The 14,751-nt window shown below is 37.3% G+C and overlaps 1 protein-coding gene across 1 annotated transcript; it reads right to left on the reverse strand.

Moving 5' to 3' along the window:
* Nucleotides 1-8,037: 8,037 nt before the first annotated feature.
* Nucleotides 8,038-8,790, reverse strand: LOC145240856 (uncharacterized). The gene has a single exon (XM_080103996.1). The coding sequence runs from the start codon at nt 8,788-8,790 to the stop codon at nt 8,038-8,040; it is 753 nt and encodes a 250-aa protein (XP_079960122.1).
* Nucleotides 8,791-14,751: the final 5,961 nt, after the last annotated feature.

The raw sequence follows: 14,751 nt of genomic DNA on the forward strand, positions 1-14,751 counted from the left end.
AATCTAACTTAATAACCTGATTTGAGCCCAAAACAATATATTTTAAGGGGTCATAATAGGGGTCAAAGTTAAAAAAAATTGACCTCTGCGGTCTCTTCCAAATTACTCAGACAATTTCTGGTTTAAATATTTGAAATTTTACATAAACGGTATTCAGAGATAGGGTAAGCTTTTTCATCAGTTTGGGTCGAAAATTTTTAGTTACCAATATATAAATGTATGTATGTATGTCTGTTTGCATGTCTGCCTTAAACTTTCAATAGAGGCGACAGATTTTACCACGATCAGTATCATTTTAAAGTTCGACCTTTCATACGACAAATATCGAAAAATTGGATAAAACTAGGCACTTTTCTACAGGGGGGTAACTTTTTTCGCCGATATTTTTGAAAGTTATCCTCTCCTTTAGATTGTCTAGCCTTACTTTTAAAAAATGTCGCTTCCGGTTTGGCGGTGGTCGTAACAGCATAAACGTTAGGTTTTACCCCGTTCTTTTCCTCCTTTGCGGTACGGGTTCGAGCCTGACTTCCTACTACCACATTTTTTTTTTTTTTGCTCAACATACACATCCAAACACCCGGGCAACGCCGGGTTTAAATGCTAGTATATATATATATATATATATATATATATATATATATATATATATATATATATATTACCGCTACATCTCAATAAGGTGCAGTGAATTATGCTACCTAGCTTATCTGCTCCGGTCTCGGATGGCCGCTGGAACTATGCTGTCTCTTTATCAAGAGCCCTGATTGATAAGACGATTCGGTCGCATAGGTTACCACTCCCCCTCCCACGTTGCTTTTGATAAAGTGTGCAATTCGTTCGGCTCTGGTCTCCAAAGTCAGCGTCACTGGAAGTAGAGGTCATTTCAAAACAAAGGAAGAGAAGAAAGACAACTCGACATCTCGGCTTGTTGCATAACAAAAAAAGACAATCATTCAAGGGTAGTTGCAAATTCTGACCGTTTCTGACTCCAGATACAAATACTTGGGGACTGGTGGCATTTGTTAATAAAGTCAGGGCAACAAATTCTAAGTCTGAGTGTCTTATCTCTTCACAGTGTGGACTCAGTGGTTTGGAGCAGAGTGAGACCTAAGTGAAATGTGTTTTCTCTCAAATGTTTGGATCTCCCGGCAGTCGGACAGAGGTGTCCTCTAGGCTATTGTTGCCTTTCATTATATTCAGAACCAGGTAGGCTTAACCCTGCTCCATGATCAACAGAACTTTATTCCACTATTCTCCATAAACCAATCGCCAAAAGGATTGTACTTCTCAAGCTTTGGGGAACTTCCGTTTTTTCTATCACTTGTAGGATGGTTTTCCCAAGGCCATCTCTATAAGGTCGGATAAGTGAATCGGTCATCATAGTTGACCCTCTTTCCAAAGTTTCATGGTCAATCCAATAATTAAAATCCACTTGATAATTTATTTACTTGATTTGATTTTGTGGTGGTCCTGTTAAAACAGATTTTTTCTTATCATCATCATCCTCATCATCATCTATATATATATATATATATATGCATAAATATATATATATACAAATGACAAAACGTCTATATTCCAAATTGCAAGATGTTGTTCATCTTACCGTTTATTTCTTTTCAGTATGTTAAAATGTCTCATTCTTTTTGTCATTTATTTGTATATGCTCTGTAGTTCTATGTAACATACATTGTACCTGCAGTATTTAGATTGGCTGCGTTGGAGTGGGGGTATTTTTGAGGTCTGCTTCGTTCTGTGGGATACAGGAGCTGGGTGTTGTAGGGATTATTTTGGGTTTGGTGGTATCTATGGAGATGGTTTTGATCCATTGGGTAGTTTCGATAGGGATAGTTAAGTAAGGCAATTTTTTGGTGGTTTGTATGGCTGGGGTAGGGTAAGAGGTAGCGGGTTCTTGACTGTGTTGGATGATGTGGTTGGTAGTAACTATTTTTGTATTGCTGTGTGGGGTTGACTTTTTAAGGACTGATGTGTGTGGGTGTGTGTTGTCGGTGTTTGGTATGTTGTTTGGCGTGTTTTAGTAGTACTATTTGTATGGTGCCTGTATTCATGTGTGGATGTGTGGTGTGTTTGTAAATATAAATCTTGGTATAAATAAAGAGTGAAATATAGTTGAATGAGCTTATTCTTCCCATAAACACACACATACACACATCTATATATTTGTATATTTTATCAGCAAGTCATTATTCAAACACGACAGAGTCATTATTTTTCTCGATCTTTGTTGGAAAACTTTTCAATTCACCAAGCGGTCTATTTTTTTTTTTTAATTTCGGTTGGCATATTGTATATTATGACATCCAGTAGTTGTTGTTTTGCCATATTCTTCTTAAGCACTTTTAATCGGTGCATCCGATCGTCGTCAGGAGCGATTGTTGATGCTGTCATTTTCTTTATCAAGGCTTTATTGAGCGCTTAGGCTATGGCCGAACAACTACAGGGCGCCATAATATAGAACATGCCGGTCGAAATAAAAAAGACAGTTTGACGAATTAAAAAGTTATCCAACAAAATCGGAAAAAAGAATTCAGTTTTGTTCAATCAAACGTGCTTGAATATATATATATATATATATATATATACACACACACACATATATATATGTGTGTGTGTGTATATATATATATATATTTAAAAATTTTATATATATATATATATATATATATATATATATATTTATATATATATTTCTCTTTATTATACAATGGAGGATTTCACTTATCGAAAAAACATACAAAAGAAAGTTATTTTTACCGTGAAATTAGGTGGCTATTCAGAAATACTGTAACATGAAACTCATGGCTTCGATTTGATGCATAACTTTGATAACATAAATTTCTTATTACCTTTGTTGTATATGTTTTTTTTCTTCTTATCATTCCTTTTTTCTCGTTGTCGTCATTTGGTTTATTTCTTTTTACGAATTGATTTCAATTGTCCAATTTTTTTTATTCTTTGTCTTTTTAATATATTTTTTTCTTTCTATTTCTGACTTTTAGCATCTTTTCCCAAGTTTTACTCTTATTTCGTTTCCACCATTTTTTTTTTTTTTCCTTTATTTTTTTAAATTTCATTGAAGAATATTCATATTCTTCAGTGGTGATTCTGACATAATTTGATGAATGCTATTCTCCTTCTCTTTTTTGTGCCATGGTGGAAACTGCCTACTTCACTTCTTAACCAGCTAAAATAATATATTTCTAAAGAAAGATAGGACAATTCTCATTTAAAATATTCATTTCCTTAACAAAAAAATTGTGTACAGATGTTTTCAGTTTTGTTCAGATTATCACAGGGAAGAGACACATTTGTCCACGAATTGATAGTTGAATTGAAATGAAGAAATAAATTCTATTTTTTGCAAAAAAATAGCCATAAATGTCTTTTTCTTTTATTACCAAGCATTTCGATGCAACTACACTCTAATGGCGAAATTCGGGAAACGAATAAATCAATAAAGAAAAACAATGTTACCCATTGACCTTTTTTGTCAATTTTAACTAAAAGCAATGATATCTACGTAATAGGCATGTCAGAAGTATTTAAATATTACTGCATTATTTAAAAAACACGAGTTTTCGATCATTATCATAAAAAGCCGTTGCCATATTTCTTTGGGAAGACATGACATAATAACAACGGAAGTAACTCAATTAGTCAAAGGGCAAAACACACAATTTATTTTAAAAAACAATTACACAATATTTACTCCCATTTGGACCTATCCTGTGTGTGTTTTTTTTTAGCCAAACATTTGTTTTTCGCTAATTTTCATCAAAAAATTTTTTCTTTAATAATTTTTTTTCTACTGTAGGGGACTAGGATATATAAATACCCCAATCCCGTTACAAGAGAGTAATGAAACGAATGAGGAATTGAAGGAAACAAAGGCTCAGTTAATGGATAAGATAAAGGTCGTTTATTTTCTGTTGAAAGGAATGAACATTTTAGTCATAACATGTCCGCGCGTGGGAAGAGAAATAAATGTTGTAGGAAAATTGAGAGTGGTAGTCCAGCTTGTGTATGCATTGATCAGGAGTGACTTTTGTAGGGTATTATAATTAAACAAAGCGTACTTATCTTTTCAGACGACGGGGGGTGGTAAGTGGCGGCCAGTCGTGCTACTTCGGTGATATGTGTCAGGCTTTTAACTGGAGAGCGACGACTACATTTATCAACCTAGCGGCGCGGCGTTTTTGCCTCCTGTGTTTTTCTTCTTTTTCTTTTTTGGTTTGTGTAAGATAGGCATTGTTAGAATTGAAGGCGTCTTGGCTCATAACGTGAGAGCGGAACTTCTTCTTCTTCTTCTTCTTCTTCTTCTTCATCTCTTAAGGTCGGGTGGAAGAATGTCTGTGCGTTCACTGACGCAGCTGGGCGAATCTCCTTTTCTTTTCTTTTTCTTCTTCATTTCTTTAGGTCGGGTGGAAGACTGTCCGTGCGTTCACTGACGCAGCTAGGCGAATCTCTCCTCTCTTTTCTTTCTGGTCCCCTCCTTTTATAGTCGTAAACCGGCTCCCAGCGGCTGTGATAATTTAGGCCTTTATTTTCGGCGGGGAGCTCTGCCATTGGTTCATAATTCTTTTTATGGTTTCTTATTTTTCTTTTTCCAAACGGAAGCGATGCGTGGAGCCATGTGCAAACGAAGATTTTTTTACTTTGTCTCTTATGCTGGAGACGTTAGCATCCGGTTGGCATGTTCCCACACACATCGCCACCCGAAATAGCGGAGCTATCTCGAGAGTGTCCGTGAGGAGTTTGGTGGATGGAGTAGTCCATCCTTTTTGCGGTGTGGAGTGGGGGAGCGAACATTTTGGAAAAGGACAGGTTTTTGTTCCTACCCCCTTTATATATAGTAGACGTGGTCCTTGTGTCTCGCAAAGCGAACGCGTCTACCTGAACGTGTTACCGTAGGTTCATTTGGTGAGTCTTCTATGTCCTGTGTTGGGGCGGACATGTCTCCTGGTGTAATGTCATCTGTTGTCATCAGTTCGGTGTGTGCATTGTTTGTGTTTCTGTTGTTATTAGAATTACTGAACTTGACTGGTTTTAGTCTTTCTACTGAGACTGTTTGTATATCTCCCGATGGCAGTTCAATTTGAAAGTGCTTGTTTTGCCTTTGGATGACCCTATGTGGTCCAGAGTATGGAGCTTCCAGTGGTTTTCGAATCCTATCCCTTCGAAGCCACACATGGGTTGCCGATTTTAGCTCTTCTGGTATGAATGCCTTTTGTGTTGTATGTAGCTGTCCTTCTGAGAGGAGAGCCATATCCAACTTTTGCATCTCTTTGGCCATTTTTCTTATGTCTTCTCCATGTAGATCTGGATTTTCTTGGCTCATTATTAGTTTTGGCAGTAGTAGTTGAGTCCCTGTAACTGCGGCAGCAGGGGAAAATCCTTGATCGTTAGGCACGTTTCTAATGCCGAGCAGTATGATTGGTAGTGCATCAAGCCAGCTCTGCTGTCGTGTCATGATTGCAGTCTTTAGGGTCCGGTGTAGCCTTTCGATCATTCCATTGGTTTTAGGATGATACGCCGTCGTGCGGAGTCTGTGGAATCCGATTATCGTGGATAAATCTTTGAACAGCTCACTCTCAAACTGGCTTCCTCGGTCTGTAACCACATGTAATGGAACTCCAAAACGGGAGATCCATATGGTTAAGAATGCTATTGCGATGGTAGAGGCAGATGTGTTCTGCAGAGGTGTGGCCTCCACCCATCTTGTTGCTCTGTCAATGCATGTCAATACATATCTGGCTGGAGATGTGTATACACCATCATATGTGGTGGCGGGTGGTAATGGTCCAATGATGTCGATATGTACTGTTTCGAATCTCCCAGATGGTAGGGAGAATGGTGTGGTTTCTGTTTTAGTGTGTCTGGAGATCTTATGTTGCTGGCATTGAAGACAGCCTTTAGCCCAATTTCGTATATTTCTGTCCATGTCTGGCCAAAAGTATCTGGATTTTATCAACTTGGTTGTTGGTGTTGGTCCTGGATGCGAGATGGTATGAAATGTGTCAAAAATGTTCCTGCGTAACAGTTCGGGTATGTACGGTCTGGGAGTGGGTGTTGATATGTCACACCAGATGGATGACCCTTGTAGTTCGTATGGCTTTAACTGATTTTCGTATTTACGGAGTTCATCGTCAGTTTTCTGTGCTTCGCAGATGGCTGGTAAATCGCAAGGATCAATGGTCACTGCGCATGTTGGTCGAGATAGGCAGTCAGCAACAATGTTGTCTTCTCCTCTGATATACAACACATCTACAACATATTCTGTGATGATTGACAGGTAACGTTGTTGTACATCAGATTTCATTGGTGTCTTTTTTTTAAATGCTAGGGACAGTGGTTTGTGATCGGAGAAGAGGGTCACATTCCTACCTTCTATTTGAGGTTTGAAATGCAATACCGCTTGGTATGCTGCTAATAGTTCTCTGTTAAAGGTGGAGTATTTCTTTTGGCTCTCCGATAACTTTCGTGAGTAGAATCCAATAGGTATCGACTCCCCATTTACTATCTGATTCAGTGCTGCTCCTACCGCGTAGTTGGAACTGTCTGTGACCAAGTGATATTGTGTGGCCTTCGGATCAGGATGTGTCAATGCGGATATTTCTGCTAGGATGGTTTTTATTTTTACAAATGCTTCTTTTTCGGGTGGGCCTAATTCCAGTGTTTTAGCTGCGGGATTGCGTTTAATGGCTTCCGTCAAAGGCAGTAGCACATCTGCAGCCTGTGGGATTAATCTTCTGTAGAAATTGACCATTCCCAGGAATCGCCGGAGCGATTTAGAGTCTGTTGGCTCTGGAAAATTTTTTATATCTTCCACTTTCTGTGCCGTTGGTGTAAGTCCTTCAGCACTTACATTGTAGCCCAGAAATTCAATGTTATCTCTGAAAAATTGGCACTTGTCAACAGAGATTTTAAGGTTGTTCTCTTCAAGAAGTGAGAGAACTTTTCCAAGGTCATGGTGGTGTTGTTCCTCAGACTCTGAAAACACCAGGATGTCATCGATGTATACGAAAACGCAGCCCACCTCCCTGAGTATGCTGTCCATAAATCTTTGGAAGGTTGAACTGCTATTTCGCAACCCGAAAGGCATAAATACATATTCAAAAAGGCCAAATGGTGTTATCACGGCAGTTTTTTCAATATCAGCCTTCTGAATGGGGATTTGATGATATGCTTGTAACAAATCAATCTTTGAGAATACTCTCTTTTTAAAAAGCTTGGCTCCGAGGCTGTTAATGTTTGGGATTGGGTATCTGTCTGGTCTTGTCAGGTGGTTCAGGTATCTGAAGTCACCACACACTCTCCATTTTCCGGGGGTTGATTTCGGAACTAGGTGTATTGGTGAGGACCATGGGGATTTTGATGGTCTTATTATTCCAGCCTTTAAGAGTTCTGTGAATTCTTGTTTTGCCACCTCATATTTCTCTTCGGACAGCTGTCGGACCTTGGCGTAAGTTGGGGCACTATCTCCAGTGTCTATGACATGGGTTACTCTTGTGTTAGATGCTGGACGTTGCTCTGTGCGTGGAGTGGTAAGCTTGGGGAATTTTTAGAGGAGAGACTGCATCGTTCCTGGTAGACTGTCATGGTTGTTTACCGTTATATTTTGTATCTGGGCTGTGACCCGTCCACCTTGTACATATCGGCGTGTTGTCTCATCCACCAGTTTACCATCGCTGCAATTCAAGATGAGACCGTAGTGCCGAAGAAAGTCTGCACCTAAAAGGGGGTTGACAGTGTCTGCGATCACAACTGTCCAAGGGTATGAACGGCGTAAACCTGGAATAATAATGTCCACTTGTATTTCCCCAAAGCATTTTATGGCATCTCCATTGGCCGATGACAAACGTACAGGTGTGGAATTGATGGTTATATCAGGTGCCAGACTGTGTGGTAGTATTGTAACAGAGGCACCTGTATCTATAATGAAATTTACTATATTTTGTCCGATTTTGGTGGCAACCTCAAATAGTTGCGAGTAGTCGGTTGCTGTTCCAACCCGCATTATAAGTTTCCCGAAGTTTGGTTAGGTTGCCTGACGGGTGATGATGGTCTTGATGTAGGTATTATTTTGCAGTTCGATTTTTGTGGCCATCTGCACCATGGTTTGCAGGTCCTCGATTTTTCCGCAAAGTACAAGTGCCCACGACAGATTTGGGGTTTCTGGTCCTCATAAAAGGGTCGTACATTACTGTGTGTTCTTGTAGCAATGTTGGTGGAAGCTAAATTTCCGTTGGCTCTTGGTGGTGGTGCGGTAACATTGTGCACATACTTGGGTCTCAGAAAAGGAACTATTTCATCTGCCAATGTACCCAATTCATATACAGAGGCATTTTTTACCGCTGCTATAACCGGGGTTATTTCGGTGGGAAGTGCTTGAATAAATTTGTGGCGCACGAGTTCCTCTCCCACACCTACTTTACTAGCTGTCGCCATCAGTTGCTGTAAATATGTGGACGGCTTTCCTGTCATAGCTGTGGTGCCAATAAGTCTGTTGAACAACTCAGGTTTTGATTGTTCATGCATATTTATCACCGCCTCTCTCAGTTGTGTATAACTTCTAGAAGCAATGATGGTGGTGGGTAGGTTTGAAATCAAATCAGGGGGAAGATTTGAGAGGACATGATAGAATCGTGTGGTCTCGTTGGATATGTTCCTCAGTTCGAATTGGGCTTCGCATATGGCGAACCACCCGTCCACAGCGGCATGCATGAATCCCGGTATCTTTACAGAGACTGCTGACACAGTATCCTCCATTTCGAAATTTGTGGGTTAAGCGTTTGGTGGTTGACAAAAATGTTTAATTTCTTAGCGGATTGCTGTTCGTCCTGTTGATATAGTTATACTTTTTTTTTTTTTTTTTTTTTTTTTTTAATGGTTGGGAACCCGGAGGTTTATTTGGTTAATGACGGTCTTAATTAGAGCTGGTAGGATGTTTGTAGGTGTGTGTGCATGCCTCGTTCAACCTCATCCATTTCATTTAAATAAAGGGGTCACCAATTTGTAGGGGACTATGATATATAAATACCCCAATCCCGTTACAAGAGAATAATGAAACGAATGAGGAATTGAAGGAAACAAAGGCTCAGTTAATGGATAAGATAAAGGTCGTTTATTTTCTGTTGAAAGGAATGAACATTTTAGTCATAACATGTCCGCGCGTGGGAAGAGAAATAAATGTTGTAGGAAAATTGAGAGTGGTAGTCCAGCTTGTGTATGCATTGATCAGGAGTGACTTTTGTAGGGTATTATAATTAAACAAAGCGTACTTATCTTTTCAGACGACGGGGGGTGGTAAGTGGCGGCCAGTCGTGCTACTTCGGTGATATGTGTCAGGCTTTTAACTGGAGAGCGACGACTACATTTATCAACCTAGCGGCGCGGCGTTTTTGCCTCCTGTGTTTTTCTTCTTTTTCTTTTTTGGTTTGTGTAAGATAGGCATTGTTAGAATTGAAGGCGTCTTGGCTCATAACGTGAGAGCGGAACTTCTTCTTCTTCTTCTTCTTCTTCTTCTTCATCTCTTAAGGTCGGGTGGAAGAATGTCTGTGCGTTCACTGACGCAGCTGGGCGAATCTCCTTTTCTTTTCTTTTTCTTCTTCATTTCTTTAGGTCGGGTGGAAGACTGTCCGTGCGTTCACTGACGCAGCTAGGCGAATCTCTCCTCTCTTTTCTTTCTGGTCCCCTCCTTTTATAGTCGTAAACCGGCTCCCAGCGGCTGTGATAATTTAGGCCTTTATTTTCGGCGGGGAGCTCTGCCATTGGTTCATAATTCTTTTTATGGTTTCTTATTTTTCTTTTTCCAAACGGAAGCGATGCGTGGAGCCATGTGCAAACGAAGATTTTTTTACTTTGTCTCTTATGCTGGAGACGTTAGCATCCGGTTGGCATGTTCCCACACTACCTTATCATTTTTTTAAATAATTTTTGGATATATTCATTACTGTTACATGACAATTAAGTAGAAGCCGTTGGTTTGCCTTGAAATTCAATATTAAAAATCTTGACTTTCGCTATTATAGTGTAATTGCACCAGGATTCCATTTCAGCACAGATTTGACAGATCCGCGGTCTTGAGTATTTTCTCTAACCTTGTAAGAAATCCATGATAACAGAAAACCAACTTACTTCATTGACACCGTTTCTAAGACGGAAGTCCTGTGGATCTTAGACTTAGTGTGGGTCAAGATAATAGACATGCGCTGCTCTGAATGGGAATGTAACTATCACACAGCCAAGACCACAGTGTAGTATCTGTTCTGATGCTACACTTAAGTTAATTCGTCCTTGGTCAACGGAGAGAGACACCATTCTATACTAAGGCAATTTTGTATTTGCTTACTTTCAGAGTGCCCCTTTGTAGGGAGCTGGTTCCCCCCCCCATATTAAAAACGATCTTGTGTCACATTTTGCTTTCGTGAGGAAGCAAATAAATACCTACTTCAAGATTTTGTAGCACCATGCCAGGATGATAAAATTCCATCCCAGAATATATCCATGGTTCAGCCATACCAATGTATATCACTCAAGCTACAATACTATCGCAGCAAAACTATATATATATATTTTTTATATTAATGAATCATTACTTATCAAGATTAAAAGCTAATCGAGGATAAGGTTTAAAGAGATGATAGATTGTAAGTTAAATGATGAAGAATAATAACGGAGAATTGAAAATGATGAATGGAATTAAAAAGAAAATTATTTGATTGCTTTTAAGGATGGTTTATAACAAGTATTTTTTTTTTAACTTATATTTGAAAGTGATCACCTGGAAAGCCGCAGAAAAATCGTCCCATGGTAATCTATTTCAGAGATTGAAAGTTCTTAGAAAGAAACTCTGTTCATGGAAATTCAGTTTAAATGTATCTTCACAAAAAAAAAAAAAATAATAATAATAATAATGATTCAACAACTGAAATCCAACTTAAAATTTTTTTCCCCAACCATTTTTATGTAAAAATCTGAGGCTACAGCTAACCCCAAGGACTACATCCCTTTATCCATACACACTGACCCATTGCATTATCTACAATTAACTTTAAAGCATATTACTGACACCATTTAGTGATGGGACGATTCCAATATGTTTCCAGATTTAGATACAATTACTGATTCTGATTCTTTATAAATCTCTAAATATTTATAATCCTATAAATTTGAGTGTTTTGTGTGTGTATCGATAGTCATATTAAAAACCCTTTTTTTCTGGCCCTGGATATGACCTAAAACTATATCCGATGGTGAGGCCCCACCTTGCGGGCCTTGGGGAGTGTGGAACCACCCTTTAATTGCGATTGCTCCCAGGTCCACTCTGACCCGGAGTGGTAGTACCTGTTAGGGTCCCAACTATGGGTTAAATAGAATCTGACTTTAAAAAAAAATATACTCCATTAAAAATCGTTCCTCAAAATAACTAGATTCGGCATTAAATAACCTGAAAAAGGTTGATATGCCGTAAAACAAAAACAACCAACCAACCTTTTTTTTCTATTTATTTAAAAAATAATACAACTTTTTCTTATATATGGGTTGTGGAATTGCATTCATCTGCAAACGATCTAGCTAATTTGCATATTCTTTTAAATATTCATTTTAATTAATTGTCTGTATTTTTGAGATGAGGTGTTTTCATTGATTGAGATTGTCGGACTGATTGTTGTGACTATAACAACCAAGATGAGGAAGTCAGTCCGACAATCTCCATCAATTCATTTTAATTAATTCCCTATTAGTTGCTTCGGTTTTCTTATGCGATGATCATCTTTAGCTAACTATTATGTGTAATTATATTCATGCAGATATTCTACGTAATATTTGCATAAAAAGGTTATAGTAAACACAAACCTCTTTCTATATATATTTATGTATGTGTACATATATATTTGTTTAAAAAATTTTGCCTACCAAACTCCTCTGTCAGTTTTTGGTTTACAGACATGAAACTTAATATATAGGGTATTCGAACCCATGCGAAACTTCATATTTGGGTTTTAGCCGGGGAAACTTGGTGTGAAAATTTTAAAAAAATTAAATTTGCCAGGTGAGGTTCAAATGACGGCATTACGAATATGCATGCGTAACATAATAGGTATTAGTCCATGTTTTAATTTTTAGCCTTCCAACAAACATATCTTCATAGCTCAGGTATTAACTTCAAAGGAAAAAGTAAATGGTAAGCTAGATGTTTTGGTTTCGATTCTCGGTAGTGGCACACGAGTCTTTTTTTTTTTTAACTTTTTAAATCATTATTATATATTGAGTCTAAAATAATATAATAATAAATACGAAATTTGTATTAATCAAAGTATCATATTTAAGTGCATTTTACGACCGGGCAATGCTGGGCGGCCTGCTAGTTTAACTATAAAGTTGTTATTTTTTTTTTGCCCAATTACCATAAGAACACATGTTAAATGTGCAGATATTTTCCTAAACGTAAAAACACACTTGTGAGGAATTATTTATCGATTTTAGTTTCACCGGTTGTTTAAAATCAATAAATATTTATTATTTTATCATTATTATTAGCAATTGAAGATTTTGCTTTAGACAAAATCAAATAATAGACAACTAATAGAATCGTTTTGGCATCGGAATATATGCACAAATTTTTCTGATTCTGTTACTGATTCTGATGCTCCCAAATGTTCCAATATTTCCGATTCCCGATTCTGATTCCAATTAATCATCCGAACGCTAGTCATATTTTATGTCAACTTTAATCATCATATTCAATCATCGATCTCAAGGTTACATTTATTCTTCGCATAACTCCAATAATAGATAATCGACCATTTATCCAAACCTCCATCTTTGCTTCATTTCGATTTATCGAACAACTGTTCTCATCTTGGGTGTCATTTTCACAACGTTTCAGTCGATGTAACCTCCGACCTTCTTCAGGTATATCTTTTTGAACTCGGGAATATTTCCGTCAAACTCAGGAATTTGGATGGAATTTCAAATGGAACACTTTATTTACTTCACGGGGGGGAGGGGGTAACATGAAGAAGAAGGTCGGAGGTTACATCGACTAAAACGTTGTGAAAATGACACTGAAGATGAGAATAGTAGTCCAATGAATCCAAATTTTATAAATAACCAATCCTCATCTTTAAAATTCAGAAACCTCTATCTTTGTTTTCCAGTTAATAATCCACAATAACAAGCAAGGGAGATCACTCTAAGAACTTAGCACAAAGAACAGAAGCTCTTCTTATCTAAATACAAGGGGTGATAACACTCAATATTTAATGATTCGAATATATAATTATTTTCATTATGTTTCACCTATGCCTGATCTAAAAAAAAACTTGATGAATTATACATGAAAATTTTTTACATCTTCAAGATATCAAACCAGATATCGAGACCAGATATCAAACGAAAATGCTATACGGTTGGCTTCCATTCATATCTAATTTTTAGTGACGATTGGACATGCATCACCAGACAAAGAACCTGCTGATAAAGTGCTCCCGTGAGCCCTAAAAGCAAGTAACATATTGACTCTTTTGGCCTCTTGGGATTGGAACTTCCAGTCACAACATGTGAGCAAGCATCATGGCGCACAAACTTCATAAATGTTTCACCATCAATTGATGGACGAATCAAGACACGCCGAGATTACCTCTGAGCATCATCACCTATGCGTCTCACTGGTCGTTATACTGTTCGTTACATTATCTGTTCAAAAATTAGCTACCATTAGTACTTAGACACCGGAGTTTGTTTAAATTTGTCTAAATTTGATTTTTTTTTTTTTTTTTTGTTTAAATGGACATAACTAAAACTCACCTCTTCTTAAAGAGAGAAGGTAAAGCCTAGGAAGGTGGAACTCCTAGGACTGCACAGAAGGAAACCTAAGCCTGAGAGAAAAAAAGTTCACCTATCGATTTTAAGAAAGTCTTAATCGATTATTTTCTATCACACTCGCACTCCGCATCTTAGATGCAGCATTTTGAAAAATCAGTTTTTGAAAAATCAGTTTTTGAAAAATCAGTTTTTGAAAAATCAGATTTTGAAAAATCAGTTTTTGAAAAATCAGATTTTGAAAAATCAGTTTTTGAAAAATCAGTTTTTGAAAAATCAGTTTTTGAAAAATCAGATTTTGAAAAATCAGATTTTGAAAAATCAGTTTTTGAAAAATCAGTTTTTGAAAAATCAGTTTTTGAAAAATCAGATTTTGAAAAATCAGTTTTTGAAAAATCAGTTTTTGAAAAATCAGATTTTGAAAAATCAGATTTGCTCACGAGGGTAGAACTTTTTTTTTTATCATAAGCCGATTAGACGCTTCGGGTTTGTATTACTGTACACATAGATTCGAAAAAGTTGTCAAAAAACAAATATATAACAAATAAATGTTATCAAAGGCAAGATAGGTTACTTTTCTACCAAACTGGATATATTTTTTGTGTTTTTATTCAATGTAACATATTTATTCAGCTCGAAAAACATGCAGTGTTTACCGATGTATTCGAAAATTTAAAATGGCGGCCGACTCTCTCTTAAACACGGTAAGTTCGAGAAAAGGTGTTATAAATAATAAACTAGACAAAATACTATTAAAAAAATACCGAATATATGTCAACCTATGTCACGGTAATATATATTGAGCGAATTTCTAACAGTATTTTGTCTAGTTTATTATTTATAACACCTTTTCTCGAACTTACCGTGTTTACGAGAGAGTCGGCCGCCATTTTGAATTGTCCA

Source organism: Euprymna scolopes, chromosome 2, assembly GCF_053919585.1.
Source record: "Euprymna scolopes isolate OS-2025 chromosome 2, ASM5391958v1, whole genome shotgun sequence".
Classification (NCBI taxonomy): domain Eukaryota; kingdom Metazoa; phylum Mollusca; class Cephalopoda; order Sepiida; family Sepiolidae; genus Euprymna; species Euprymna scolopes.